Source organism: Microcaecilia unicolor, chromosome 4, assembly GCF_901765095.1.
Source record: "Microcaecilia unicolor chromosome 4, aMicUni1.1, whole genome shotgun sequence".
NCBI lineage: Eukaryota > Metazoa > Chordata > Amphibia > Gymnophiona > Siphonopidae > Microcaecilia > Microcaecilia unicolor.
In genome coordinates this window covers 353928105-353954561 of record NC_044034.1, presented here as the reverse complement: position 1 = coordinate 353954561, position 26457 = coordinate 353928105, and the positions used below count along the sequence as shown (strand labels likewise).

The window sequence follows — 26457 nt, the reverse complement described above, 5'->3', positions numbered from 1 at the left end:
GGTGAACAAACATGTACATTAAGGTGAGCCAGTTGATATTGTGTATCTGGATTTTCAAAAGTCGTTTGACAGAGTACCTTATGAAAGAAGAAATTGGAGAGTCATGGGAAGGAGGTACTGTCCTATTGTGGATTAAAAACTGGTTAAAGATAGAAAACAGAGTAGGGTTAAATGGTCAGTATTCTCAATGGAGAAGGGTAGTTAGTGGGGTTCCCCATGGGTCAGTGCTGGGACCGCTGCTTTTTAACATATTTATGAATGACCTAGAGATGGGAGTAACTAGTGAGGTAATTAAATTTGCTGACGACACAAAGTTATTCAAAGTCAAATCGTGGGAGGATTGTAAAAAATTAGAAGAGGACCTTACGAGACTGGGAGATGACGACGTTTAATGTGAGCAAGTGCAAAGTAATGCATGTGGGAAAGAGGAACCCGAATTATAGCTACGTCATGCAAGGTTCCATGTTAGGAGTCACCGACCAATAAAGGGATCTAGGTGTCGTCGTTGATGATACGTTTAAACCTTCTGCTCAGTGTGCTGCGGCGGCTAAGAAAGCAAATAGAATGTTAGGTAGTATTAGGAAAGGAATGAAGAACAAAAATGAGGCAGTTATAATGCCTTTGTATCGTTCCATAGTGCGACTGCACCTCAACTATTTTTCTGGTCGCCGCATCTCAAAAAGGATATAGTGGAATTAGAAAAAGTGCAGAGAAGAGCAACGAAAAATGATAAAGCGGATGGGATGACTTCTCTATGAGGAAAGGCTAAAGCAGCTAGGGCTCTTCAGCTTGGAGAAAAGACGGCTGAGGGGAGATATTATTAAAGGTCTATAAAATAATGAGTGGAGTGGAACGGGTAGACATGAAGCATCTGTTTACGCTTTCCAAAATTACTAGGACTAGGGGGCATGCGATGAAGCTACAAATTAGTACATTTAAAACGAATCAGAGAAACGTTTTCTTCACTCAATGTGTAATTAAACTCTGGAATTTGTTGCCAGAGAACTTGGTAAAGGCGGTTAGCTTAGCAGAGTTTTAAAAAAGGTTTGACTAGCTTTCTAATGGAAAAGTCCATAGCCCATTATTAAATTGGACTTGGGGAAAATCCACTATTTCTGGAATAAGCAGCATAAAATATTTTGTACTTTTTTAGGATCTTGCCAGGTATTTGTGACCTGGATTGGCCACTGTTGGAAACAGGATGCTGGGCTTGATGAACCTTTGGTCTGTCCCAGTATGGCAATACTTATGTACTCTAGTCCCCTTATTTTCTAACTCCTCTTACTCTCTTACCCAGTGGTATGCTGGAGCAGGCTCTCACAGGCTCGCAAGAGCCGGTTGTTAAGTTTTTATGAATTTTGGGAGCCGGTTGTTAAAGTAGGGCCCTCCATGGCTACTTTAACAACTGACTCCCAAAATGTGGGCTTGGGCCCCCTGCTGAATTCTCTTTTACTTTGCTGGTGGAGATGCTGAGCCCTGCCAGCCAAGTAAATAGACTGCTGCTGCTCCCAGCTCCTTGTTTCCAGCTCTGGGCAGCAGGCTGAGACTTCTCCAGCATGTGTGAGAAGTTACAGCTTGCTGCTCAGAGCAAGACTTTGGGAGTGGTGGTAGTCCATTTATTGGCTGCCAGCAAAGGTATGCCTAGTGTGCCCGCACTAAGGGAGGGAGGAAGAAGAGGCAAGTGTTGCCCCCCCCCCCCTCCCGCCACCCTGGCCCTTCCAACTGCAGAGCTGGCTACGTCCGAAGAAAGAGCCTGTTGTTAAAAATTTACCAGCACACCCCTGCTGTTGCCTATCTATATGTTCCATCTTTGCTTATACCCTACGCTGTCTATTAAAATGTTTTATTACATATTGTGTTGACATTGTAGGTAGTATACTATGCCATACTTTGTATTATTATCTGAATATTTTTACTGCAGTAATTGTCTATTGCTTATTATTGTTTGATCTATTCTTACTGTACACCGCCTTGAGTGAATTCCTTCAAAAAGGCAGTAAATAAATCCAAATAAATAAATAAATAAATAAAAGAAATGTTTTCCCCTAACACTTTTTGCCCAGTCTTTTCTTACTTCTGGTTAGAACTGAAGTGAAATCAGCGAAGGCTCATTTCCTGGTGTAGGAGTGAGAATTCTGATGTCAATTTCAACTCATTTTAATGGATCTAGAACACCCTGTTATCAAGAGATTTGTTCTATTGGTTTAAATAGTAGCAAGGGTTGTATGAACTGAATATTTTAATATATTTTGGGAAGCTCTTTTCAGTTCACAGGTAGAATGCACATACCTCGAAAAAAATTATTCCTAATTCACCATAAATTACTGTTCTTGAACAATGAGTGTTAAAATAATTGGACACCTTTCTTATTCCTCTTGTTTATAAGTGTCTCAGAGTGAACAATGCAGAGGAAACATTAATTATTCCAGACTCAAGCAATGAGGAAATAAATATTCAGTGAGGAAACCTTCTTAGAGCAAAGTACGCGATAAACAGGGAAGACATGTCATTAGCAATGAACATGTAGGTGTGCTACTAATTACATATTAACTTGACACAAATAAAGCAGGGATTTAACATTATCAGGTAATCAATAGAAATAAAACAAAATAAAACATGGAAAAGAAAATAAGATGATACCTTTTTTTATTGGACATAACTTAATTTATGTATTTATTTATTTATTTCTTGTATTTGTAGCCCACGTTTTCCCACCTCTTTGCAGGCTCAATGTGGCTTACAATATCATGGATAATGGAAATTGCAAGAGATATACATTTGGTTTTACAAAAGGATTTTGGGTTACATGGTCATGAAGTACAAGATAGTGGCATTACAGAAGACATTATCAGACATTAGGAATAGAATATACTGGTGTAAGAGAGACATTGTGAAACAATGGACGTGTTATGACGTTTGTAGGTGTATTTGGAGATTTTACATGTTTTGATCTTTGTGGTATATCTTTTCAAAGAGATGAGTCTTTAGTCATTTACGGAAGTTAGTCAGTTCATAGGTTGCCTTCAAATAGCGTGGTAGCGCGTTCCAGAGTTGCGTGCTCATATATGAAAAGGTGGAGGCGTGTGTTAATTTGTATTTCAGACCTTTGCAGTTGGGGAAATGAAGATTAAGGAATGTTCGAGAGGATTTTTTTTGCATTCCTGGGTGGCAGGTCTATTAGGTCTGACAGATAGGCTGGGGCATCTCCATGGATAATTTTATGAACTAGGGTGCATATTTTGAACGTGGTTCGTTCTTTCATTGGGAGCCAGTGCAGTTTCTCTTGTAGGGGCTTTGCACTTTCGTATTTTGGTTTTCCGAATATTAGTCTGGCCGCTGTGTTCTGGGCTGTTTGGAGTTTTTTCAGTATACGTTCTTTACAGCTGGTATAGAGTGAGTTACAATAATCCAGATGACTGAGTACCAATGATTGTACCGGGTTGCGGAAGACGATCCTTGGAAAAAATGGTCTTATTCTTTTTAGTTCCACATTGAGTGAAACATCTTTTTGGTTGTGTTTTTCGCATGATTCTCAAGTGTTAGATGCCGATCAATGGTGACATTTCTTGATTAGCTTTGGTAGATGACAGTATATATAAGTGAAACATCAAAGCATTTCAGTGACAGTCTAACAGGATGGGGGTGGGTAGGTGAGAGGCAGGGAGATATGCATGGAGACAGGAGGGTGTCAAAGCAGTACAATTTTATGGTTTATAATGGGCTAGAAAACCCAGATCTTTGTTAAGTCCTGTGATGTGGGTTTTCTAGCCCATTATAAACCATAAAATTGTACTGCTTTGACACCCTCCTGTCTCCATGCATATCTCCCTGCCTCTCACCTACCCACCCCCATCCTGTTAGACTGTCACTGAAATGCTTTGATGTTTCACTCATATGTACTGTCATCTACCAACATTTGCTTATTTCCGATCTGACGAAGAAGGGCAACCTTCGAAAGCTAATCAAGAAATGTATTAAGTTATGTCAAAGAGCAGAACATCAAGAAACCCCAAACTGCCCAGAATACTGCGGCCAGACTCATATTTGGAAAAACTAAATATGAAAGCGCAAAACCCTTAAGAGAGAAACTTCACTGGCTCCCACTTAAGGAACGTATTGCATTCAAGATTTGCACGATGGTACACAAAATCATTCACGCAGGCACCCCAATCTACATGCTAAACCTCGTGGACCTACCTCCCAGAAACGTCACAAAATCATCTCGCAAATTTCTCAACCTGCACTTCCCCAGCTGCAAAGGACTAAAATACAAGCTGATGATACCACCTTCTCTTACAGGGGCACGAAGTTATGGAACGCACTACCTAGAGACCTGAAAACAATCAACGAAATAACTATCTTTCGCAAATCCCTCAAGACATATTTCTTCAAAAAAGCCTACAATGAATACCCTGAACCTCACTAATCCACTTATGAAAACTCACCGTCTACTATACCTAATAAATTCCTTCCTTCTTCTATCTACCTCTTCCCTTAATTAATCTCTGCACAACAATAATTGTACCTGACACCCAGGATTAACTGTGTTAACAAAACTATGTAAGCCACTTTGAGCCTGCCAGTGGCGTTCCTAGGGGGGGCTGACATCCAGGGCAGATCGTCGATGCGCCCCCCCCCCCCCCCCCCGTGAAAGAACCCCCGATCCCCCGGCGAAATCCCCCCCCCCCAGCGGCGTGCACCAGGGGCGGACCGCCCCCCCCCCCTTGGTACGCCACTGGAGCCTGCAAATAGGTGGGATATAAATGTCCAATAGAAAAGGTCAAAGGGAAGGCAGTCCACCAAGGTGGATGAACACAAACTCCCACGCAAACAAGGCCATCAAATAGGAAATGGACCTATTAAAAAAGGTCTCATCTTATTTTCTTTTCCATGTTTTATTTTGTTTGATTTCTATTAATTACCTTTAAAAGTGGACTAACATGGCTACCACACCGCTCTACTCGACATTATCAGGGGAATAGACGGAGCCAATCTGAGGAGCCAGTGAGGGAGAAGCCCCTGATCGTTACCTGAGTAGGTGGAGGAGGCGACGTTGACCGCATTGCAATTTACGATCCCGACCCACAATAAATGAACTGGTGCGCCTCTTAAGGAGTTGCCTAATGGCCCGAAAACCAGGGGAACTGGGTTTGATTTCCGCCGACTCGGGGCAAGTCACATAACCCTCCATTGCCCCAGGTTCAAAACAAGTACCTGTATCTAATATGTAAATTGCCTCAATTGTAACCACAAAAAGGTGGTACATCAGATCCCGCCCCCCTCATAAATTGGACAGAGTCTATTTTTGTAAAATCTGAGGGGGGGGGCCCTTTTACTAAAGGGTTGCTGCCCAGCAGCCCGGAACTCCCGCCGGCCCAACGCGGGTGCCAGCGGTAGTTCCAACCCCAGCATGCGCCATTTCCGGCGCTAGTGGAAATAGTGTAATAATCGGAGCAACGTCGCGCGCTGCCTACTTACTGCCGGGTTATCACGGGAGCCCTTACCGCCACCTCAGTGTGTGGCGGTAAGTGCTCCCTCCAAAATGGCCACACAGCAAGTGCAAACCTACCGCACGGCCATTTCTTTTATCAGGCTTTTTATCCATTGTGGTAAAAGGGGCCCTGGTACATGGCAAAAACTCACGTTAACTCTAGCACAGGGCCCCTGTTATCACAGCTTAGGAAAAGGTGCCCTGAGAGCATTAAACCCTGTAAGCATGTATATCAGCCTCTCACCCCATTCAGTTTACGCATGTAAGGGCACCCCCACATAAGAGCCCTGACAAAATAGCCGCGACAATAAAACCCTGACAAATCAGCCTCTAATTGACAAAATGGCCCCTCCCACAAAATAACCCTAGACAAAATAGCCCCCTAGAAAAAATTGAGGTGCCATATTCTGGGCAGCCTGATCAGGCCCTTTTGTCGTGGGGCTAATTTGTCAAGGGTTATATTGTGGGCAGGCCGTTTTGACAGTGGCTGTTATGTCCGGGACTATTATGATGGGAGCTTTTTTTTTGTTTGGAGCTTTTTTGTCGGGGCTATTTTGACCAGGTACCACATGTAAGTTATAGTATACTGGTAGTTATACGCATTTTAAATATCGGCCAGATGGAACCTTGGCTCCGCTCACAGGACAAATCCCTCCTCTCAGTACCCTTCTCCACCACCGCCAACTCCAGGCTCCGCCCTTTCTGCCTCGCCTCACCCTATTCTTGGAATAAACTCCCTGAGCCCTTACGCCAAGCCCCTTCCCTACCCATCTTCAAATCCTTGCTCAAAGCCCACCTCTTCAATGTCGCCTTCAGCACCTAACCATTGTACCTCTACCCAGGAAATCTAGACTGCCCCAACTTGGCATTTCGTCCTTTAGATTGTAAGCTCCTTCGAGCAGGGACTGTCCTTCTTTGTTAAACTGTACAGCGCTGCGTAACCCTGGTAGCGCTTTAGAAATGTTAAGTAGTAGTAGGGCCCAAGTAGCTGTAACGGTCATGAGTTGTAAAAGTAAGACGTAGAGAAGTCCTAAGGAGATCCAAAGGGACGATGGGTATAGAAAGGCCGCCTGTGAACCGACACACTACTGTTTTTTCTTTGTTTAAGACCAGTTTGTGGGTAGTTAGCCAATTAAATACTAAAGTGGAACAATCTTGGAGAGGCCCCAAAGTTGCGTAAGTGGATTAGTGGGATATAGCAAAAGAATATCATCAGCATAAAAATTAAAAGTCACCCCAGTAGATTGTATCGACATAGCGAGAGGATTTAGAAACAGATTGAAAAGGAGAAGAGACAGGACCGACCCCTGTGGCACACCACAGGTTAAAGAATGTGGAGATGCTATAGAAGAAGGAGTGACAACGTTGTAAGAACGATTCGAAAGGAAGGAAGCAGCGCGAGGAGGAGGGGAACGGCAGCATTGTATCTATTTGACTGGCAGGGACCTCGGTATCCCTGCCTGCAAAGGTATGGTTAGCACACACGTCGTGGGGGGGGGGGGGGGAGGGAGGAATGCGTTGCCCCCTAGTCCACCCCCAAACTTGAAGGGCTGGCTACGCTACTGCAATGAAGCCACTGAAAAGGTGCTGCTACCTCTATTCATACCAAACACCTGGAAGTGGGTGTGGTGTGAAACTGTATGCTCATGCTTGTGGCCCCTGCACAAGCTCCACAGGTAAGACTGCCACGAAAGGTTGAGCCAAGTCAGAAGAAGTGTGGTATGCCCAGACCTGACAGAAAGCCCCACAGACCAGGGAGGACATACGCTGTGTCCCCATGGAGGCTCGGGAAGGGGATAACCAGAGGGGCCTTACAATCTCCCCACAACATAAACTGAATCACATTCTTCCTTCTGTACCACCACCCGAGGTAATTTGCATCACTGGTGGATGTAGGAGGAGCTATAGCCACAGGAACAGTCATGTATTCCCTTAACGTGTCTCTGTGGCACACTGTTACAACTGCTACAGTTTCAGAAGGGATGCGTGAAGGGATCTGTATACTGGCCCAAGTCTCAGGCCTACATCTTTTAACCTCTGAACCAGGAAACCCAGCACAAGATCTATGAGGTGAGAGAGACCCAGGAGATCGTTGTTGCCTATAGCTTCTCTATACTGCTAGCGTGGAGGGGCATAATCGAATGGGGGCACCCATCTCTAAGGATGGCCCCGTAAAGGGGTGTCTCGACCGTATTATCGAAACAAGATGGGCATCCATCTTTCATTTCGATAATACAGTCGGGGACGCCCAAATCTCAACATTTGGGTCGACCTTAGAGATGGCTGCCCTTAAAGATGGACGAGCTTCCCTCCAGTGGTCATCTGCTCAGTTCGGGCATCTTTTCATGGCTTGGTCATTAAAAAAAATGGACCAAGTAAAGTCGGCCAAGTGCTCGTCAGGGGTGCCCTTCTTTTTTCCATTATCGGCCGAGGACGCCCATCTCCTAATCACGCCCCAGTCCCACCTTCGCTACCCTGCTGACATGCCCCCGTGAACTTTGGTTGTCCCCGCGACGGAAAGCCGTCGAGGGTGTCAAAAAAATCAGCTTTCAATTATGCCGATTTGGGCGGCCTTGCGAGAAGGGCGCCCTTCTCCCGATTTGTGTTGAAAGATGGGCGCCCTTCTCTTTCGAAAATAAGCATTACCGACATTTGCAGGCATGTTGCGCTGATCTGACAGCGCCTGCTACTCAAGCATCTGTATTGTATTGCTTTTATTCCGCCTTTAACTAAAAGGATGCAAGGCGGATTACATGTAAGAAACCACTTCACATTAGAAGAAATTTAAAATAATATTACCATATCTAACGTATTATCTAAAACACACAACTTTGAGTTAACAAATCCAATAGTCTACAATCTCTGCTTTAAGAACAAATTCGTTTTAGGTGCCTTCCGGAAAAGAAAATAAGACGTAATTTGACGAAACTGAACAGGAACCTCATTTCGGATTTTAACACTTTGATAAGCAAAAGATCGCTCCCAAATTGGTTTTTCACTAATATTCTTCATAGAAGGGAAGTCCAGCCTCCATCTCTTCAGCAGCTTCCCCGCCTTTCTGCTCTTCACAGGACTCCTTTTGGCTTTGAAGGACTCGGAAATTTCTTCACTTGCTGCATCTTAATGCCGCTCCTGCTTTCATCATTGCATCAAAATCTGGTTTCAGAATTGTACATTGTTTCAAAACATCAAATCTGAAAGGTGTTTATATATACGATATTGATAATGAAACCTTTAGATACCCAGTTCTAAGTGATGGGACACAATCCGCCTTATAATCGAAAGTGATGGGCGCCCATATTTCGACCCAAATCGGGAGATGGGCGCCCATCTCGCAAAGGCGCCCAAGTCGGTATAATCGAAAGCCAGTTTTGGGCGCCTTCAACTGCACTCCGTCGCGGAAACGGCCAAAGTTGACGGGGGCGTGTCGGAGGTGTGGTGAAGGTGGGACTGGGGCATGTTTATTGGCCGAGGAGAGATGGGCGTCTTCGGCCGATAATCGGAAAAAAAATGGGCGTTTTTAGTGGGAATTTAGGTCACTTTTTTTGGACCCTTTTTTTTCACGAACAAGTCCCAGAAAAGTGCCCTAAGTGACCAGATGACCACCAGAGGGAATCGGGGATGACCTCCCCTGACTCCCCCAGTGGTCACTAACCCACTCCCACCACAAAAAAAAAGACCTTTAAAGACTTTTTTTTGCCAGCCTCAAATGTCATGCCCAGCTCCATCACAGCAGTATGTAGGTCCCTGGAACAGTTTTTACTGGGTGCAGTGGACTTCAGGCAGGTGGACCCAGGCCCATCCCCCCCCCCTACCTCTTACACTTGTGCTGGTAAATGGGAGCGCTCCAAACCGCCCCCAAAACCCACTGTACCCACATCTAGGTGCCTCCCTTCAGCCATAAGTGCTATGGTAATGGTGTAGAGTTGTGGGCAGTGGGTTTTGAGGGTGGGATTTGGGGGGCTCAGCACCCAAGGGAAGGGAGCTATGGACTTGGGAGGTATTTTCCTTTTTTTTTTTTTTTTAATTGTTACAAGTGCCCATGCTAGGGTGCCCAGTTGGTGTCCTGGCATGTGAGGGGGGCCAGTGCACTAAGAATCCTGGCCCCTCCCATGACCAAATGCCTTGGGTTTGTTCGTTTTTGAGCTGGACGCCTTCGGTTTCCATTATCGCTGAAAACCGAGGGCGCCCATCTCAAATCCGCCCAAATCCTAGGCATTTGGCTGGTTCCATCTTTTTCAAAAATACAGTTCAGACCACCCCTTCTCGTAGACGTTCCTGGAGATGGGCGGCCCGTTTCGATTATGCCCCTCCACGCTAACCTTTTATTTGGTATACTACTCTATGCTGCATTGTTTTTATATAGTTAATTGTTTGTTATTGACCTGTCACTTTCTCCTTGCTTCTTTGGGTTTCCAGCTGAATGGAAACTGGACTCTACTGGACTATAGTACCATAAACTTTCATTCATCATCATCAACCAATATTTATATTCCACCCTATTTCAAAATTGATTCAAAGCGGATTACAACACATGAAGTTAACAAATAACTGTTAAGAATTACATCCACTAAATAGATTCATTTAACAATTCAATCTTATGAACATTACTAAAAGTAATAATTACAGTAAAACAATAAAACAAGTTACAATCATAACCTATATACTGAAGGAAATAGATAAGTTTTCACAGACTTAGGAAACAGTAAGAGGAAATAGATCTAATAGAATTTGGAAAAAAAAATAACAAAGTGATATTGATATGGATGTTCTAAAAGAGATTTATAACAGACATTCTTCCATGACGGAAATTTAAGTTTCTACAGGGAGCAACATCACATCCTACTGAAACTCTGGTCCATCTCAATCATTTGTCATAGATGTAGCAGACAAGCGATTGATTTTAAAATGGCAGCATTCTCTGGTTGGAAGCCAGTGTAATTTCACCAATAAAGGAGGGGCTCTTTCATACTTCTAGAGATCAATGACACATGACTGCTGAGACTGCCCCTACTGGCCACCCCTTGCAACATTATTTCAGGGAGTGAATGCTAGGTTTAGGGGTCCTTTTACTGAGCCGCATAAGCGCCAATGCGCGCCAATTCTGAGTTACCACCCGGCTACCATGTGGCCCTTGGCGGTAATTTCATTTATGGCGCGCATCCGCTACGCACGTCCAAAAAATATTTTTTATTTTCTGGTGCATGTCGGCTCCGCACGTCAAGTGGCATTTCACGCACGTAGGTCATTACCGCCCGGTTACCGCGTGAGACTTTACCGCTAGGTCAGTGGCTGTCGGTAAGATCTCAGATCCAAAATGGACGCGCGGCAATTTTTTTTTTGCCGCACATCCATTTTTGGCAAAAATGTAAAAAAGGCATTTTTTACAGGTACGCTAAAAAATGATTCTGCGCACGCCCAAAACACGCGTCTACCCTACCACAGGCCATTTTTCAGCCCACCTTAGTAAAAGGACCCCTTAGGAATTGAACCTAGGTCCTCTCCCCCTCCCCGTGTTGATAGTGTTCAGTCTTCCCTCTAAACTGTGCAGAAGCCCTCCGACCTCATTGCTGCCGAGGGAGGGGTGATGTTTCAATATTATGTTTTCAATCACTAAGGACAAGCAGGTCCTCTGGAATCCTGCACGACTTGCTTGCCCCTCGCTATTAAACATGTGACATTGAAACAGCACCACTGCTGGCGGGAATGTTGGTGGAGGACTCCCGCACAGCTTAGAGGGAACATTGGTAGAGCCATACAATTCAATGTAGGTGCCAATTCTGCTGAAATTTATAAAGGTGCATATCTAAATGCATAGACTTATCTGTCTGCAGCAGAGAGCTGATTGTTCCCCATATATGTTTGTTGTAACCTGAGAAAAAAATGTTGTGATCCGAATATCTCAAGATCTAAGGCTATTTATGCATTCAGGTGGTGTGCGTGCTAAAGTCCCTGGGGAGCGTATGCCTCAGCATGAAATGTTTGCTAGGATTACAGCAAGATGCAAAACCCCAAAATATATCTTAGCTGATTGAAACAGGAGCACAGGGCATCCATCACCACTGTTTAAGAAGTTACACTGGTGTGAGGGTGGAATCAATAAGTTGTTTTCATTAGACCTCTGTCATGGATGAAACACCACCGAAAGATGCATCGGGCTAAGAGAGTCAGGGGAAATGACTTGAAAGTTCATCTCTGCATGACCTGGGGTAGAGCATTCTGATAAGCAAAAAACCAAAGTAATCCAAAGTAAAAACTTCCCAAAAGTTATATGACTTCATTTTATTATTAACCCATTAGTGCCAAATGAACTCCCATATGGCTTATTATGAGAACACTGGGCACTAATGGGTTAAGAGCAAAAAAAAAATTAATAAAGTCTTTATATTGTTATCAGTGCTCAAAAAATAGTGAAAAACACTTATAACTCAAATGAAGTGCCAAAAAGGTATCTGGTGAATACTTCCAACTTGTCCCCGAGCCAACGATGGCCAGCGGTTCGCTAAGCTGCTTCAGGGTCCCAGATAGCAAAATGATTTTCAAAAAATGGCACTTCAGCGCCATGAAAACCTACATTTTGCCATCTGGGACCCTGAAGCAGCTTAGCGAAACGCTGACCATCGTTGTCCCGGGGGCAAGTTGGAAGTATTCACCAGATGCCTTTTTGGCACTTCATTTGAGTTACGAGATAAGTGTTTTTCACTATTTTTTGAGCACTGATACACTATAAAGACTTTATTACTTTTTTATGAAGTCATATAACTTTTGAGAAGGTTTTTGCCGATGATGAAGTAAAGATCTATTTGCTCGGTATAGCTCTACAAATCTTTTTGATTTTGAGCTACTTTGAAACTTTTTTTTCCTTTTTTACTATAAGTTTGCCATAGCAGAGTTTCATATGTTGATATTGCGTGGATTAGTTTGGGTTTTTTTGCTTACTGCATTTGTAATTCCATACCCAGTTTGTGTCATTATAGTAGAACATTTTGATTCCATATGGCAGTAGGAGAGCAAAGTATTTGTCTTTATCTGGACTTCCAGAAAGAGTTTGATATTGGAGTTTGTGTTTGTATCATCAATCTAGTGTACCTCACAGCTGAGAACGGGGCTGGTCGTGGACATACTGGAGCAGAAATTTGAGGGGAGGCAAATCCTTCCAGTAGTCTATCAGCGGCATAATCGAAAGAGAAGGACACCCATCTTCTGACACAAATCGGGAGATGGGCGTCCTTCTCTCAGGGTCACCCAAATTGACATAATTGAAAGCCGATTTTGGGCGTTCTCAACTGCTTTCCATTGCGGGGATGACCAAAGTTCACGGGGGCGTGTTGGCAGTGTACCAAACGGCAGGACGGGGGCGTGGTTAAGAGATGGGCATCCTCGGCCGACAATGGAAAAAAGAAGGGCGTCCCTGACGAGCATTTGGCCGACTTTACTTGGTCCAATTTTTTTCACGACCAAGCCTCGAAAAGGTGCCTGAACTGACCAGATGACCACCGGAGGGAATGGAGGGTGACCTCCCCTTACTTCCCCAGTGGTCACCAGCCACCTCCCACCCAAAAAATAAAAATAAAAAACATTTTTCCAGCCTCTATGCCAGCCTCAAATGTCATATCTAACTCTATCACAGCAGTATGCAGGTCCCTGGAGCAGTTTTTAGTGGGTGCAGTGCACTTCAGGCCGGCGGACCCAGGCCCATCCCCCCACCTGTTACACTTGTGGTGGTAAATGTGAGCCCTCCAAAACCCACCTGAAACCCACTGTACCCACATGTAGGTGCCCCCCCCTTCACCCCTTAGGGCTATGGTAGTGGTGTACAGTTGTGTGGAGTAGGTTTTGTTTTTTTGGGGGGAGGTTGGGGGGCTCAGCACCAAAGGTAAGGGAGCTATGCACCTGAGAGCAATTTGCGAAGTCCACTACAGTGCCCCCTAGGGTGCCCGGTTGGTGTCCTGGCATGTGAGGGGGACCAGTGCACTACGAATGCTGGCTCCTCCCACGACCAAAGGGCTTTGGTCGTTTTTGAGATGGGCATCCTCGGTTTCCATTATCGGCGAAAACCGAGGTCGTCCATCTCTAAGGTCGACCTAAATGTTTGAGATTTGGGCGTCCCTGACTGTATTATCGAAACGAAAGATGGACGTCCATCTTGTTTCAATAATACGGGATGCCCTGCTCCTTCGTGGGGATGTTCTCAGAAATGGGCGCCCTCAGAGATGGGAGTCCCCGTTCGAAAATGCCCCTCCAAGTCTCCTTCAGCTTTAGGCAGGTCTGTGGCCCCCTTTGGCATGCATGCCCCTTGGAAAAAAGTGGGCCCTATCCCTCAGATTCTATATAAACAGTCCAATGTTTGGGTATTGGTGACTTGTGGGCCCGAACGGCAACAACAAGGAGTGGGAACTGGATCAGGCTCTTCAAGAACAGACTCAGGACGCCGGAATGGAATGGATGTTTATTTTTGGTCCTGGGGAACTGAGGAACTGAGTTCGATTCCTGGCACAGGCAGCTCCTTGTGACTCTGGGCAAGTCACTTAATCCTCCATTGCCCGCCGCACTGAGCCTGCCATGAGTGGGAAAGCGCGGGGTACAAATGTAAAAAAAAAATAAAATAAAAATTTAAGTTGACTCAACATGGAACCATGTTTCAGCGGGATATGTGTGCTTGCCTCGGGAGTCTTGATATGACATTTCACATGCTACTTTTTTCTTTTACCAACAGTCTTGATAAAGACCAGCTCGTGCTCTGTTCGCAAAAAGCATCATCAATGATAAATGTGATTATCAGATACACGTATCAAAACTCCTGAGGCAGGCACGCATGTCCCGCCGAAACATGGTTCCATGTTGAGTCAACTTAAATAAACATCCATAATTCCATTCCGGCGTCCTGAGTTTGTTATTGAAGAGCCTGATCCAGTTCCCACTCCTTGTTGTTTGACTCGATCCACCCCGTGGGACCCTTGTGTTCGTTCCACTTTTCGTGGTTGTTTTGCACCCAAATGACAACAACCAAAAGTCCTGCTAGCAGCCCCAGAACAAAGGGGACGATATTAAGACCACGTGAGTTGGACTGGCTATCTCCCATGGTCGACCCTAAGCCTGGATATTCAGTGCTGGACCATTTGCAGTGACCAGCATTGACTGTCCGGTTTACGGATAAACAGCTAAGTCAATATTCAGACTTAGCTGGCTATCTTTAAACGGGTAAAAGATATACCAGGTTTTCACGCGTCAAATCAGCGGATAGCCGGTTATATCGGCTGATACAACCTGCTAGCTACTAACCGGGGATATTCAGAGGGGGATAACCAGTTATCCCCCACTCAATACTGACGGATGGCCAGTTAAGCCCTATTTAACCAGTCAGCTGCCGTTCTGACTGGTTAAATAGCGCTGAATATCGGGGGAAAGTGTCTGTACCCTGCTCCTTGCCGCACTACCACTTTCCCCTGCACCCCAGGCTCATCTTCTCAACAGAGCAGTTCCAAAGTCCTGCACTTCATTGCAGCAGCGCATGGACCGTCCCTCTTCTCCCACCTGTCTTAAAGGGGCAGCACAGCCCAGTGATGGAGGAGGCCGGCAAAGCAGAGGAAAACAGTAGTGCGGCAAGGAGCAGGGATCAGGCACTTTGTCCCCCAGCTCAGGCGCTGCTCCACCGCCATCACAATGAGCTGCAGGAATTTTACAAAGCAGGCTTTTTGGCCACACAAAAGTCCTGCCTTGGTTCGATGCGCATGGATTGGAAAGTATTTTTGAAGGTGGATATCCTTTATCATCTCATGCGCAGTAAAATAGTAACTTAGTTAATGACAACAGATGCCTGTATGATCCATCAAATCTTCCCAACAAGGCAGCCAGAGTTGTACAACCCAGGGGTGGCCCAAGGTCAGATGCCACTTGAGGCAGGACTGAGATACTGCACCCCCCCCCCCCCCCCCAAGCCAAGTTTACCCTCTTTCTTCGTGTTCCAAAAGTCAGCGGCGGCAGCGATTCTAATACGCTGCCCTGCTGCTGGCACCGGCCTCTTCTCTACTGCGGCTGACTCTTACGAAACAGGAAGTTACATCAGAGAGGCAGCCGTAGTAAAGAGAAGATTTAGGCGCAGCTTATAGAATACCGATAAAGTGGGTATTGTACAGCACTGATTTTTTTAGGTGTCAAATATAGAATCTAGTCCAGAGTGTTTGTTAATAATTTGTACCAATCAAGATGCTAATTGCAAAATTTCATGTGACAATATAGCACAGTGCCGCTAATTGGGCCTGTTCTCTTACCAGCCGTGTCTTCATCTGTTCTCAGATGGAAAGACTTATGCACTGAGATGCAATAAATTGGGTTGTTATTACAAACTAATTAACGTGCAATAATGGCTCGTGTTAATCACATGCAAATGAGTTTGGCAGAAAATAGCTCATGTTAGATTTTGCATGACAACGCAACCATCATCACAGAAAAACGTAACTGCAACTTGCTGAGGTGTAGTTCATTTTTGCACGATAAGGTAGTGAATTAATTTACAAAATTATTCTGCTCTTGATCTATTTCTTTGTGCCACTGTTCACAATTACTATGTAATGCATGCACAATTTTGCAAACAGAATAGCAGATACTGGGCTCTATTTAAGAACATGCATGCTGGGCAGACTTATAAGGTCTGTGCCAGAGCCGGTGGTGGAAGGCGGGGATAGTGCTGGTCAGACTTATATGGTCTGTGCCAGAGTCGGCGGTGGGAGGCGGGGCTGGTGGTTGGGAGGCAGGGATAGTGCTGGGCAGACTTGTAAGGTCTGTGCCCTGAAAAAGACAGGTACAAATCAAGGTAAGGTATACACAAAAAAGTGGCACATTTCTTGGGCAGACTGGATGGACCGTGCAGTTCTTTTTCTGCCGTCATCTACTATGTTACTATGTTACTATGTAACCAGTTAAAGTAAACAAGAAGGCAGACAATCCACAGAATCCAACGTGGAAGCAAACAGAAGCAGATCAATCAAGCTATAGTGTACAAGTTTATTCTAAAAAAACGCCTGACAGACTGTGTTTCGCCCACTAGGGCTGCGTCAGGGGCTTGAAAATGAACGCAGGTTCACAACGGCGCAAAACAAAAACCAACGTAATGTGTTCCTCCAAAACTAGCTCAATCCGTGCACCCGGTGGACGGGCATCATGTAACCGCATCAATTAAAAACTGGAATTGATGCGGTTACATGATGCCCGTTCACCGGGTGCATGGATTGAGCTAGTTTTGGAGGAACGCATTATGCTGGTTATTTTGCTCCATTGTGAGCCCCTGACGCAGCCCTAGTGGGCGAAACACAGTCTATGTCGGGGCATTTTTTTAGAATAAAGTTGTACACCATACCTTGATTGATCCGCTTCTGTTTGCTTCCACGTTGAATCAGTTAAAGTGCCTTATTGCGAAGTAACTCACATTTATTTATTTATTTGTAACATTTGTATCCCGCATTTTCCCACATATTAACAGGCTCAATGTGGCTTCCAAAATACCATAATGGGGGACGCCAAGTAGGTTTTAAACAAGTACAGTAATAAAAAGGGTCAGGTAAGGTAGGAGTAAATGGATAAAATAAGGACAAGGAGGTTAGAAATAAAATAGACTTTGCAATGTATATATACAGATGCATTGTAGGGTTGAGGTAATTAAGCAGAATCAATAGGGTAGGCCTTGCGAAACAGGTATGTCTTTAAAGTACGTTTGAAGTCTTGATGGTCATGCATTATTTTCACACTCTTTGGTAATGCATTCCACATTTGCGTACTTAGGTAAGAAAAATTGGACGCGTAGGTTGATTTGTATCTGAGTCCAATGCAGCTCGGTTAGTGAAGGTTCAGATAAGTACACCCCTTTCTTTCCGAGCACTCTACCAAAACCCTCATCCACACCCTTGTCACCTCTCGTTTAGACTACTGCAATCTGCTTCTTGCTGGCCTCCCACTTAGTCACCTCTCCCCTCTCCAGTCGGTTCAAAACTCTGCTGCCCGTCTCGTCTTCCGCCAGGGTCGCTTTACTCATACTACCCCTCTCCTCAAGTCCCTTCACTGGCTCCCTATCCGTTTTCGCATCCTGTTCAAACTTCTTCTACTAACCTATAAATGTACTCACTCTGCTGCTCCCCAGTATGTCTCCACACTCGTCCTTCCCTACACCTCTTCCCGTGCACTCCGCTCCATGGATAAATCCTTCTTATCTGTTCCCTTCTCCACTACTGCCAACTCCAGACTTCGCGCCTTCTGTCTCGCTGCACCCTACGCCTGGAATAAACTTCCTGAGCCCCTACGTCTTGCCCCATCCTTGGCCACCTTTAAATCTAGACTGAAAGCCCACCTCTTTAACATTGCTTTTGACTCGTAACCACTTGTAACCACTCGCCTCCACCTACCCTCCTCTCTTCCTTCCCGTTCACATTAATTGATTTGATTACTTTATTTTTATTTATTTTTTTTTTTTTTTGTCTATTAGATTGTAAGCTCTTTGAGCAGGGACTGTCTTTCTTCTATGTTTGTGCAGTGCTGCGTACGCCTTGTAGCGCTATAGAAATGCTAAATAGTAGTAGTAGTAGTACACGATGAACGGATTCTGTTTCTGGCTGGAAGATCTGTTAAATCAATCATATATCCTGGGCCCTCACCGTAGATCATCTTGTGGACTAGAGAGCACATTTTGAAAGTAATGCGGTCTTTGATAGGGAGCCAGTGTAGTTTCAATCGAAGAGGTTTAGCGCTATCAACCCTTTTTTTGTTGAATATCAGTCTGGCAGCTGTGTTTTGGGCTGTCTGTAGTTTTTTCATAAGCTGTGATTTACAACCCGCATACATTCCATTGCAGTAATCTGTGTGGCTCAATACCATTGATTGTGTCAAGTTACGGAATATATCCTTCGGAAAGCAAGGTCTTATATGTTTTAGTTTCAGTTAAGTGCATAAAAAGCCATTCTGTAAGGTATGCCTAAAGTGAGTTTTTGAGAATAGTGGCCCTTATGTACAGGATTGACGCAATTAAATGGTGGTGAAAATTTGGTGTATAATAATTGACGCCAAGTGTGTTTCTGTAAAGGGTGCGTGCCTTTTATAGAATCACGCTTAACTTTAGCACCAGCTTTTAAACCTGCTGGTGTAAATGCTAGCACGCAAGTTAGGCGCACTGAGGCTGTATTCTAAAATTCTGCACACAACTTTTCAGAACACCCCCCCCCCCCCCGACACACCCATAGCCACATCCCCTTTTGAGTTATGCACTGGTGGCGAGTGGCCTAGTGATAAGAGCAGGGGCGTAGCCAGACCTCACGGTGGGAGAGGGCCAGAGCCCAAGGTTGGGGGCACATTTTGAGTGCCCCCCCCCCCCCCCCGCACAAACAAACACCTTTGCTGGCAGGGGTCCCCAACCCACGGCAGCCTGATGCCTTCTTCAGCGCAGTCTCCGGCGCAGCCGCATTCGCTGCCTGCCCCCTGCTCTTCTTTCATCTTGCTCCTCCTGCGCACGCTGACACTTAGCGATCTCCGGCACAGCCGCGTTCACTGCCTGCCCCCTCCTCTTCTTTCATCTTGCTCCTCCTGTGCATGCTGAAGCTCAGCGGTCTCCGGCGCAGCCGCGTTCGCTGCCTGTCCCCTGCTTGTCTTTCTTCTTGCTCCTCCTGCGCACGCTGACACTCAGCGATCTCCGGCGCAGCCGCGTTCACTGCCTGCCCCCTGCTCTTCTTTCTTCTTGCTCCTCCTGTGCTCGCTGACGCTCTCAGAACATATCTAAATCTGCACTACCCAAGCTGCAAAGGTCATAAATACAAATCAACTTACGCATCCAGCTTTTCCTACATAAGCACACAACTGTGGAACGCGCTACCAAAAGCCTTGAAAACAACGTACGACCACCTAAACTTCCGGAAATTACTAAAGACTAACCTGTTTGAAAAGGCATACCCTACCGATCCAACCTAAATACCGGATCCCTGCAACACAACAGAAGTAAAGTACGTATTGGACATATCACAACTCTTCCAGTGACTGTTCCAAATGAACTCTTTATTACCACAACATCACTTTGTATTTGTTCACACCGGAGTCTGCGAACGCCTCTCCGGTACTATGTAAGCCACATTGAGCCTGCAAATAGGTGGGAAAATGTGGGATATAAATGTAACAAATAAATAAAACTATGGAACGCAATACCAAAAGTCGAGAAAACAACATACGACCACCTGAACTTCCGGAAAGTACTAAAAACTACCTTGTTCAAAAAGGCATACCCTAACGATCCAACTTAAATGCCTTAACCCTGCAACACAACGAAACCAAAGCTCATACTGGACATAACAACTCTTGCTTCTTACGATTCCCCAATGTGTCTGTCACACTTTACTTTACCACAACCTCACTTTGTATTTGTTAAAACCGGTATTGGCGATCGCCTCTATGGTACTATGTAAGCCACATTGAGCCTGCAAATAGGTGGGAAAATGTGGGATACAAATGCAACAAATAAATAAATATTCATGGTTTTTGTGACTTACCGAAGGTCACAAGGAGCTGTAGTAGGAATTCAACCCAGGACCAAAAGGCTGCTGCACTAACCATTAGGCAAGTCCTCCACTCCAGTAAGTGTGCGTTTTAGTGCACGTTAACACATTTGCAAATTTGCAAATGCCTGCTGAAACCTGGTGTAAATGCTGGCCAGTTTACTGTACGTTAACACATTTGCAAATATCACTGCACCTTGGTATTTTGACTTCGTAAGTTTTGGGGGAATGTGGGCACCGGAGTGAGAGAATTTTCCTCGACACTCCTGTGCACACGGCTGATGCTATTGAACTAGAAGCAGCAAGGTCGATATTTAGCTGATGGTGTCTGGTTAAGTGTAGCCGGTTGAAGATAACTGGATACTTTAATCAGCTTAGGCTGCTTTTCTTGACAAGATAGTACTGAACATATTATAAGGTCATCTTTTTTTTTCCCTTTGCTTTCCTTAGTTAAACCAAAAAGGGTGTCGATATCGTAAAAATGAAAAAGAGAATTAATGTTCTAGCACTTGAATGCAATGTTTTCCGTTTTGTCTTTTGCATCGTATAAATATGTCTGCCTTTTTCTTCTACTCAGCCGCTTATACCTAGAAGTCCTACAAGCAGCGTCGCCACACCGTCCAGCACCATTAGCACACCTACGAAGAGGGACAGCTCTGCATTACAAGATCTTTTTATCCCGCCGCCCCCCGCTGAGCCCTACATCCCCAGGTAAGAGTGTGGTCACTGGTGTGGCCCATCATGGGACACTTTATGCTCCTGTGCTGATTATTGTTACAGCAGCCTGTACTTGCTGCGCTGGTTCATGGTAGTTTTCTTCGGTACGGGACGCTGTTTAAGGTTCATCATTTGTTCCTGCATTGTTTGGCGTCAATTAATTAAGCTTCTAGCAGACCTGTCTTTTTCAAGACGAGTTGGTTTCTCCTTTGGGATCAGATGCCATCAATAGACCCCCTGACGCAGGCATTCATTGCCGAAACACGGACCGTGTCGGGTCTGGTCAATAAAGTGAAGTTGAGATGCTGTCAATTTTGAAGGCTCCTTATGCTCTTCTTATTTTGGCTTTAAGTGGTCCTTTTTCTAAGGTGTGCTGAAAAATGGCCTGCGCTGTTGTAGGTGTGTGTTTTGGACGTGCTTAGGTCCATTTTTCAACACGCCTGCAAAAAAGGCCTCTTTTTTTTGCCGAAAATGGACATGCGGCAAAATAAAAATTGGCGCACGTCCATCTTGGACCTGAGACCTTACCGCCACCCATTGACTTAGCGGTAAGGTCTCACACATTAACCGGGCGGTAATCATCAGCACGTGTACACTGCCGATTACCACCTGGTTAGCGCCATGCGATAGAAAATAAAAAATACTTTCTGCCGTGCGTATTGGACACGCGTAAAAACTGGAATTACCGTGCAGTGCTCGTGGTAGCCAGGTGGTATTTTCAAATTGACATGCATTGGACACGTGTAGGCGCCTACAGGCCTTAGTAAAAGGACCCCTTAGTTTTTAATTGTTCAACATAGAAATATGACGGCAGATAAAGGCCAAATGGCCCATCCAGTCTGCCCATCCTCCGTAACCCTTAACTCCTCTTTTTCCTAAGGGATCCCACATGCTTTCTTAAACTCTGATACAGCCCTCAGTCCTCTTTAATCTCAGAGTAATGCATAAGAGCCAGCTTCGTGGTTGCCAATGTGTGTTGAGCACCCTCAATATTGAGCAAGTTCCTTCCTTGTGTCCAGGGAAGAGTAATTTCTAGTAGGTTTAGCTCCCCCAGTACTATTTATTTATTTATTACATTTGTACCCCGCGCTTTCCCACACAATGCAGGCTCAATGCGGCTTACATAGTTATTTGCAATAAAAAGTTATAGAATAGAAATTTCAAAAACAGTAGTGAAACAACGTAAAGTTGGGCTTGGTAGTGTGATAAGTTGAGCTTGATAATATATGATTAGGAAAAGAGAGGTTAGACAAGATAGGATAGTAGGATTTGGGAGAAAAGGGGTAAGGAGGGATAGAAGTAAGGAGAGATGGAGAAGAGAAAGATGGGAGGTCGGTATCTAAGTCAGAACAGAATTGGGAGTGGAGGTTGGTAAGATTATGTTGAGTCATTAGGGTCGGCTTGCTTAAAGAGATTAGCTTTCAGCATTTTTCTAAAGGGTAAGTAGTCGTTTATTAATCGGATTGGTCTGGGTAGAGCGTTCCAAAGCTGGCTACCCAAAAAGGAGAAACTGGATGAGTAGTAGGTCTTGTACTTAATTCCTCTACAATTGGGAAGGTGTAGGTTCAGATAAGTTCGTGAAGAAATAGATCTGTTTCTGGCAGGGAGGTCGATCAAATCATTCATGTAACCAGGGGATTCATCGTGTATGATCTTGTGGGTCATTGTGTTGATCTTCAAATTTATTCTTTCTTTGATGGGAAGCCAGTGAAGCTTTGCTCGAAGAAGTGATACATTTTCAAATTTTGATTTGCCAAAAATAAGTCTGGCAGCCGTGTTTTGTGCAGTTTGGAGTCTCTTCAGTATTTGGGTTTTGCATCCTAAAAAGACACTGTTGCAGTGGCAGATACAGTACTATGAAGTACTGTATCTACCACTGATCTTTCATAAGGTGTCTATTTTATTGTTGCACCCCTCACAGAAAAGGGTTATCCATTTGGTGGGCTGTAGGCAAACAAGGACATTGGGACCCCAAATGCTCCCACACACCGAGCCCTGCATGGTTCTGCCTGCAGAGGGAAAACAGTAAGTAAGAGGTACTGCTTACCGAGTCTTTCTGCAGATTGAAGGACAGTGCGTACCAGGGGCATAGCCAAACACCCAATTTTGGGTGGGCCTGGGCCCAAGATGGGTGGGCAGAAGAACTCCGCCTTGTCCCCCAAGTGATTTGGTCTCTCCCTCTCTCACCTGCACACCATATGGTCTCTCAAACATCCCCCCCCCCCCCCCCCCGCATACCTTTTAAATAGATGTTCACCTGCAGCGAGCAACAACTAATACACACTGCTCGTGTTGGCCCCAGTGGCGTAGCCAAGGGTGGGCTTGGGTGGGCCCATGCCCACCCACTTTGGGTTCAGGCCCACCCAGTAGCAGCATACCTATGTAACCTGCCCAGGTTACACCTATGATGTGGCTGGCAGGGATCCCCTTGCCCCACCAGCTAAAAACTCCCAACGTGTCCCTCCTGCATATCTTGTAAGTAACAGAGCTTCACCTGCAGTGAGCAGTGACATACAGACTGCTCGCACCGGCCCCACAGCCTTCCCTCAGATGTATTTCTGCCTAGGTGGAAACAGGAAGTTGCATCAGAGGGAAGGGTGTGGGGCCAACATGAGTAGTGTGTATTAGTTGCTGCTCACTGCTGGTGAAAATCTGCTATTTAAAAGGTATGTGGGAGAGGGGGGATGTTTGAGAGACCATATGGCATGCAGGCGAGAGAAGCAGAGACCAAATCACCTGTGGGACAGGGCGAGGTTCTTCTGCCCACCCATCATGGGCCCAGGCCCACCCAAAATTGGGTGTTTGGCTACGCCCCTGGTTGGCCCTACAGCATGTATCAGTCGCTACTTGGTGCAGGTGAAGATCTATTTACAAGGTAAGCCGGAGGGACAGTTGTTGGGAGTTTTCGGCTGGTGGGACTTGGGAAGAATCCCTGCCAGCCACATCATAGGTGTGCTGCTACTGGATGGGCCTGAGCCCAAAGTGGGTGGGCCTGGGCCCACCTGGGCCCACCCTTGGCTACGCCACTGGTGTGTACAGGATATGTACAACAGACAGACTTCAGTTGGCAATGGTGGCTTTGACCCTTCCTACTCCTCTTTCTGCCAGCAGCTGAATTAGCAGGCCAAAAATATGCCATTGAATGAGCCCCCTAAGTTGCCAAAAATTGTGAGCGCAAATTTGGATGCGTGCCCAATTATTGCATGAAATTCAACCGAATAACGAGCCAATTAGTGCTACTAATTGGCTTTTTTAACAAGCAATTATTGGCACTAATTAATTTTAATTGGCATTTACGCATGTAAATTTAGGTGCGGGATCCGTACCTAAATTGTACACACCACCCAAAAATGGGGGTGCTGAAATGGGAGGATCATGGGTGTTTTGGGGCAGATCGGGAGGCATGGTTTTTAATTAAATGCGTAATTGTAGACTGGGGGGGGGGCTACACATGTAAATTTAGGTGCAGGCATTTGCACCACGTTTTCATTGTCTAGATTTACATGTGACCCCTAACTTTAAGTGTGATTTATAGAATAGCGCTTTTTCAGCGCTGATTATTTTGGTACCATATATAGAATTCACCTCTTGGTAGGGTTACCATATGTTCGGATTTACCTGGCCATGTCCTCTTTTTGAGGACATGCCCGGGCAACCGGGCGGGTTTTGCCAATCTGCCCGATTGTCCGGATTTCTGGACAAACGTGAAGGCTGGTGGGCGGGACGGCCCGCCCACCAGCCTGCCCGTTTGTCCAGAAATCCGGACAAACGGGCAGATTGCTAGCCCCCCCTCCCCTTACTTACTACTGCCCTGGTGACCTCGCGAGACTTCAACTCTTGGCGGCCATCTTGAATCGGTGCCGAGATCACCAACAGGAAGGATGCATGCAGGGCAGCGCTCCGGGCAGGAAAGAGGGGGCTCTTTCCTACCCCGATGAGGTCACTAGACCACCAGGGCAGTAGTAAGGTAAGGGGAGGGGGTGACGAGGAGGGGGGAGTGATGGGGTGTGTGGCAGGGGTCACTAGACCACCAGGGCAGTAGTAAGGTAAGGGGAGGGGGTGACGAGGAGGGGGGAGTGATGGGGTGTGTGGCAGGGGTCACTAGACCACCAGGGCAGTAGTAAGGTAAGGGGAGGGGGTGACGAGGAGGGGGGAGTGATGGGGTGTGTGGCAGGGGGTCACTAGACCACCAGGGCAGTAGTAAGGTAAGGGGAGGGGGTGACGAGGAGGGGGGAGTGATGGGGTGTGTGGCAGGGGTCACTAGACCACCAGGGCAGTAGTAAGGTAAGGGGAGGGGGTGACGGGGAGGGGGGAGTGATGGGGTGTGTGACAGGGGGGAGGGGAAAATGTGACAGGGTGTTGGGCGAGGGTGTGAAAGGGGGCGGGGCGGGTGTGTGGTGGTGGCAGGGCATGTGTCCTTTTGGGGGGACAAAATATGGTAACCCTACCTCTTGGGTTCTAGACAGATGCCTAGTTTGCTTGTGCCTTAATTGTACCCTGACTCCTCAGTCTGTTTTATCCAAGCAGCCTATATGTCTTTGAAATTGCAAAAGAAAAGCAGGTAATCAAGTCCTATTACATCTGCTTGACGTAGAATATGATGGCAGTTAAAGACCTTAAGGTCCAAAACCAAACTAATCTGCCCAAATTCATATCTGGTGCAGTGCTATTAACTGTGGTTTCTCTTTGGCTTTGCAACTCCCTCCTTGTAACCAAACAGTTCCTTGTGCTCAGCTCATGCTTTTTTGAAGGCTGTCACTGTTTTAACCTCCACCAGCTCCAGTGGGAGACTGTTCAATACAACCACCACCCTTTCTGTGACAGAGATTTTCCATCTGTAACTCCTGGGTCTACTCCCTTTGAGCAGGTTTTCTCCTTCCATCCATAAAATCATCTCTCGCCCCTGACCCTCCCATGCCCCTCTCATGTTAGTGTCTCCTTTGCAGTTATTCCAATTCCTGTGCCCTAATTGTGGGGGCCAGACTTATTATGCCTGCTGAAACCTGATGTAAATGCTGGCGCCCGAGTTTGGGCATGCAGACTCATTATTCTATACTGTGTCAGAGTTTAAGAGTGGAGGAGTGGCCTGGTGGTTAGAGCAATGGGCTTGGAATCCAGAGGTGGCCAGTTCAAATCCCACTGCTGCTCCTTGTGATCTTGGGCAAGTCACTAACCCTCCATTGCCTCAGGTACAAACTTAGATTGTGAGGTTCTCCTGGGACAGAGAAATATCCAGTGTACCTGAATGTAACTCACCTTGAGCTACTACTGAAAAAGGTGTGAGCTTAAATCCAAATAAATTATTTGAGATTCTGTTGCTACTATCTGAGATTTTACCTGGAATGTTGCTACTATTTGAGATTCTATATGGAATGTTGATATTATCTGAGATCTACATGGAATGTTGGTCTACATGGAATGTTGCTACTATTTGAAATTCTACATGGAATGTTGCTATAGTGGAGGAGTGGCCTAGTGGTTAGAACACCGGTCTTGCAGTCCAGAGGAATCTAGAGGTGGCTGGTTGAAATCCCACTGCTGCTGCTCCTTATGATCTTGGGCAAGTCACTTAATCCTCCATTGCCTTAGGTACAAACTTAGATTGTGAGCCCTCCTGGGACAGAGAAATATCCAGTGTACCTGAATGTAATTCACCTTGAGCTACTACTGAAAAAGGTGTGAGCTTAAATCCAAATAAATTATTTGAGATTCTGTTGCTACTAT

At 45.6% G+C, this 26457-nt stretch overlaps 1 protein-coding gene across 1 annotated transcript in view; it reads left to right on the top strand.

Annotated features, from left to right (window-relative positions):
* The window catches only part of CNKSR2 (connector enhancer of kinase suppressor of Ras 2), a 659600-nt gene that overhangs the window by 357077 nt on the left and 276066 nt on the right, over window positions 1-26457 (top strand). The window contains exon 9 of the mRNA XM_030202257.1: window positions 20594-20727. Coding sequence (XP_030058117.1) covers window positions 20594-20727 — 134 coding nt within the window. The remainder of the gene's footprint in view (window positions 1-20593; window positions 20728-26457) is intronic.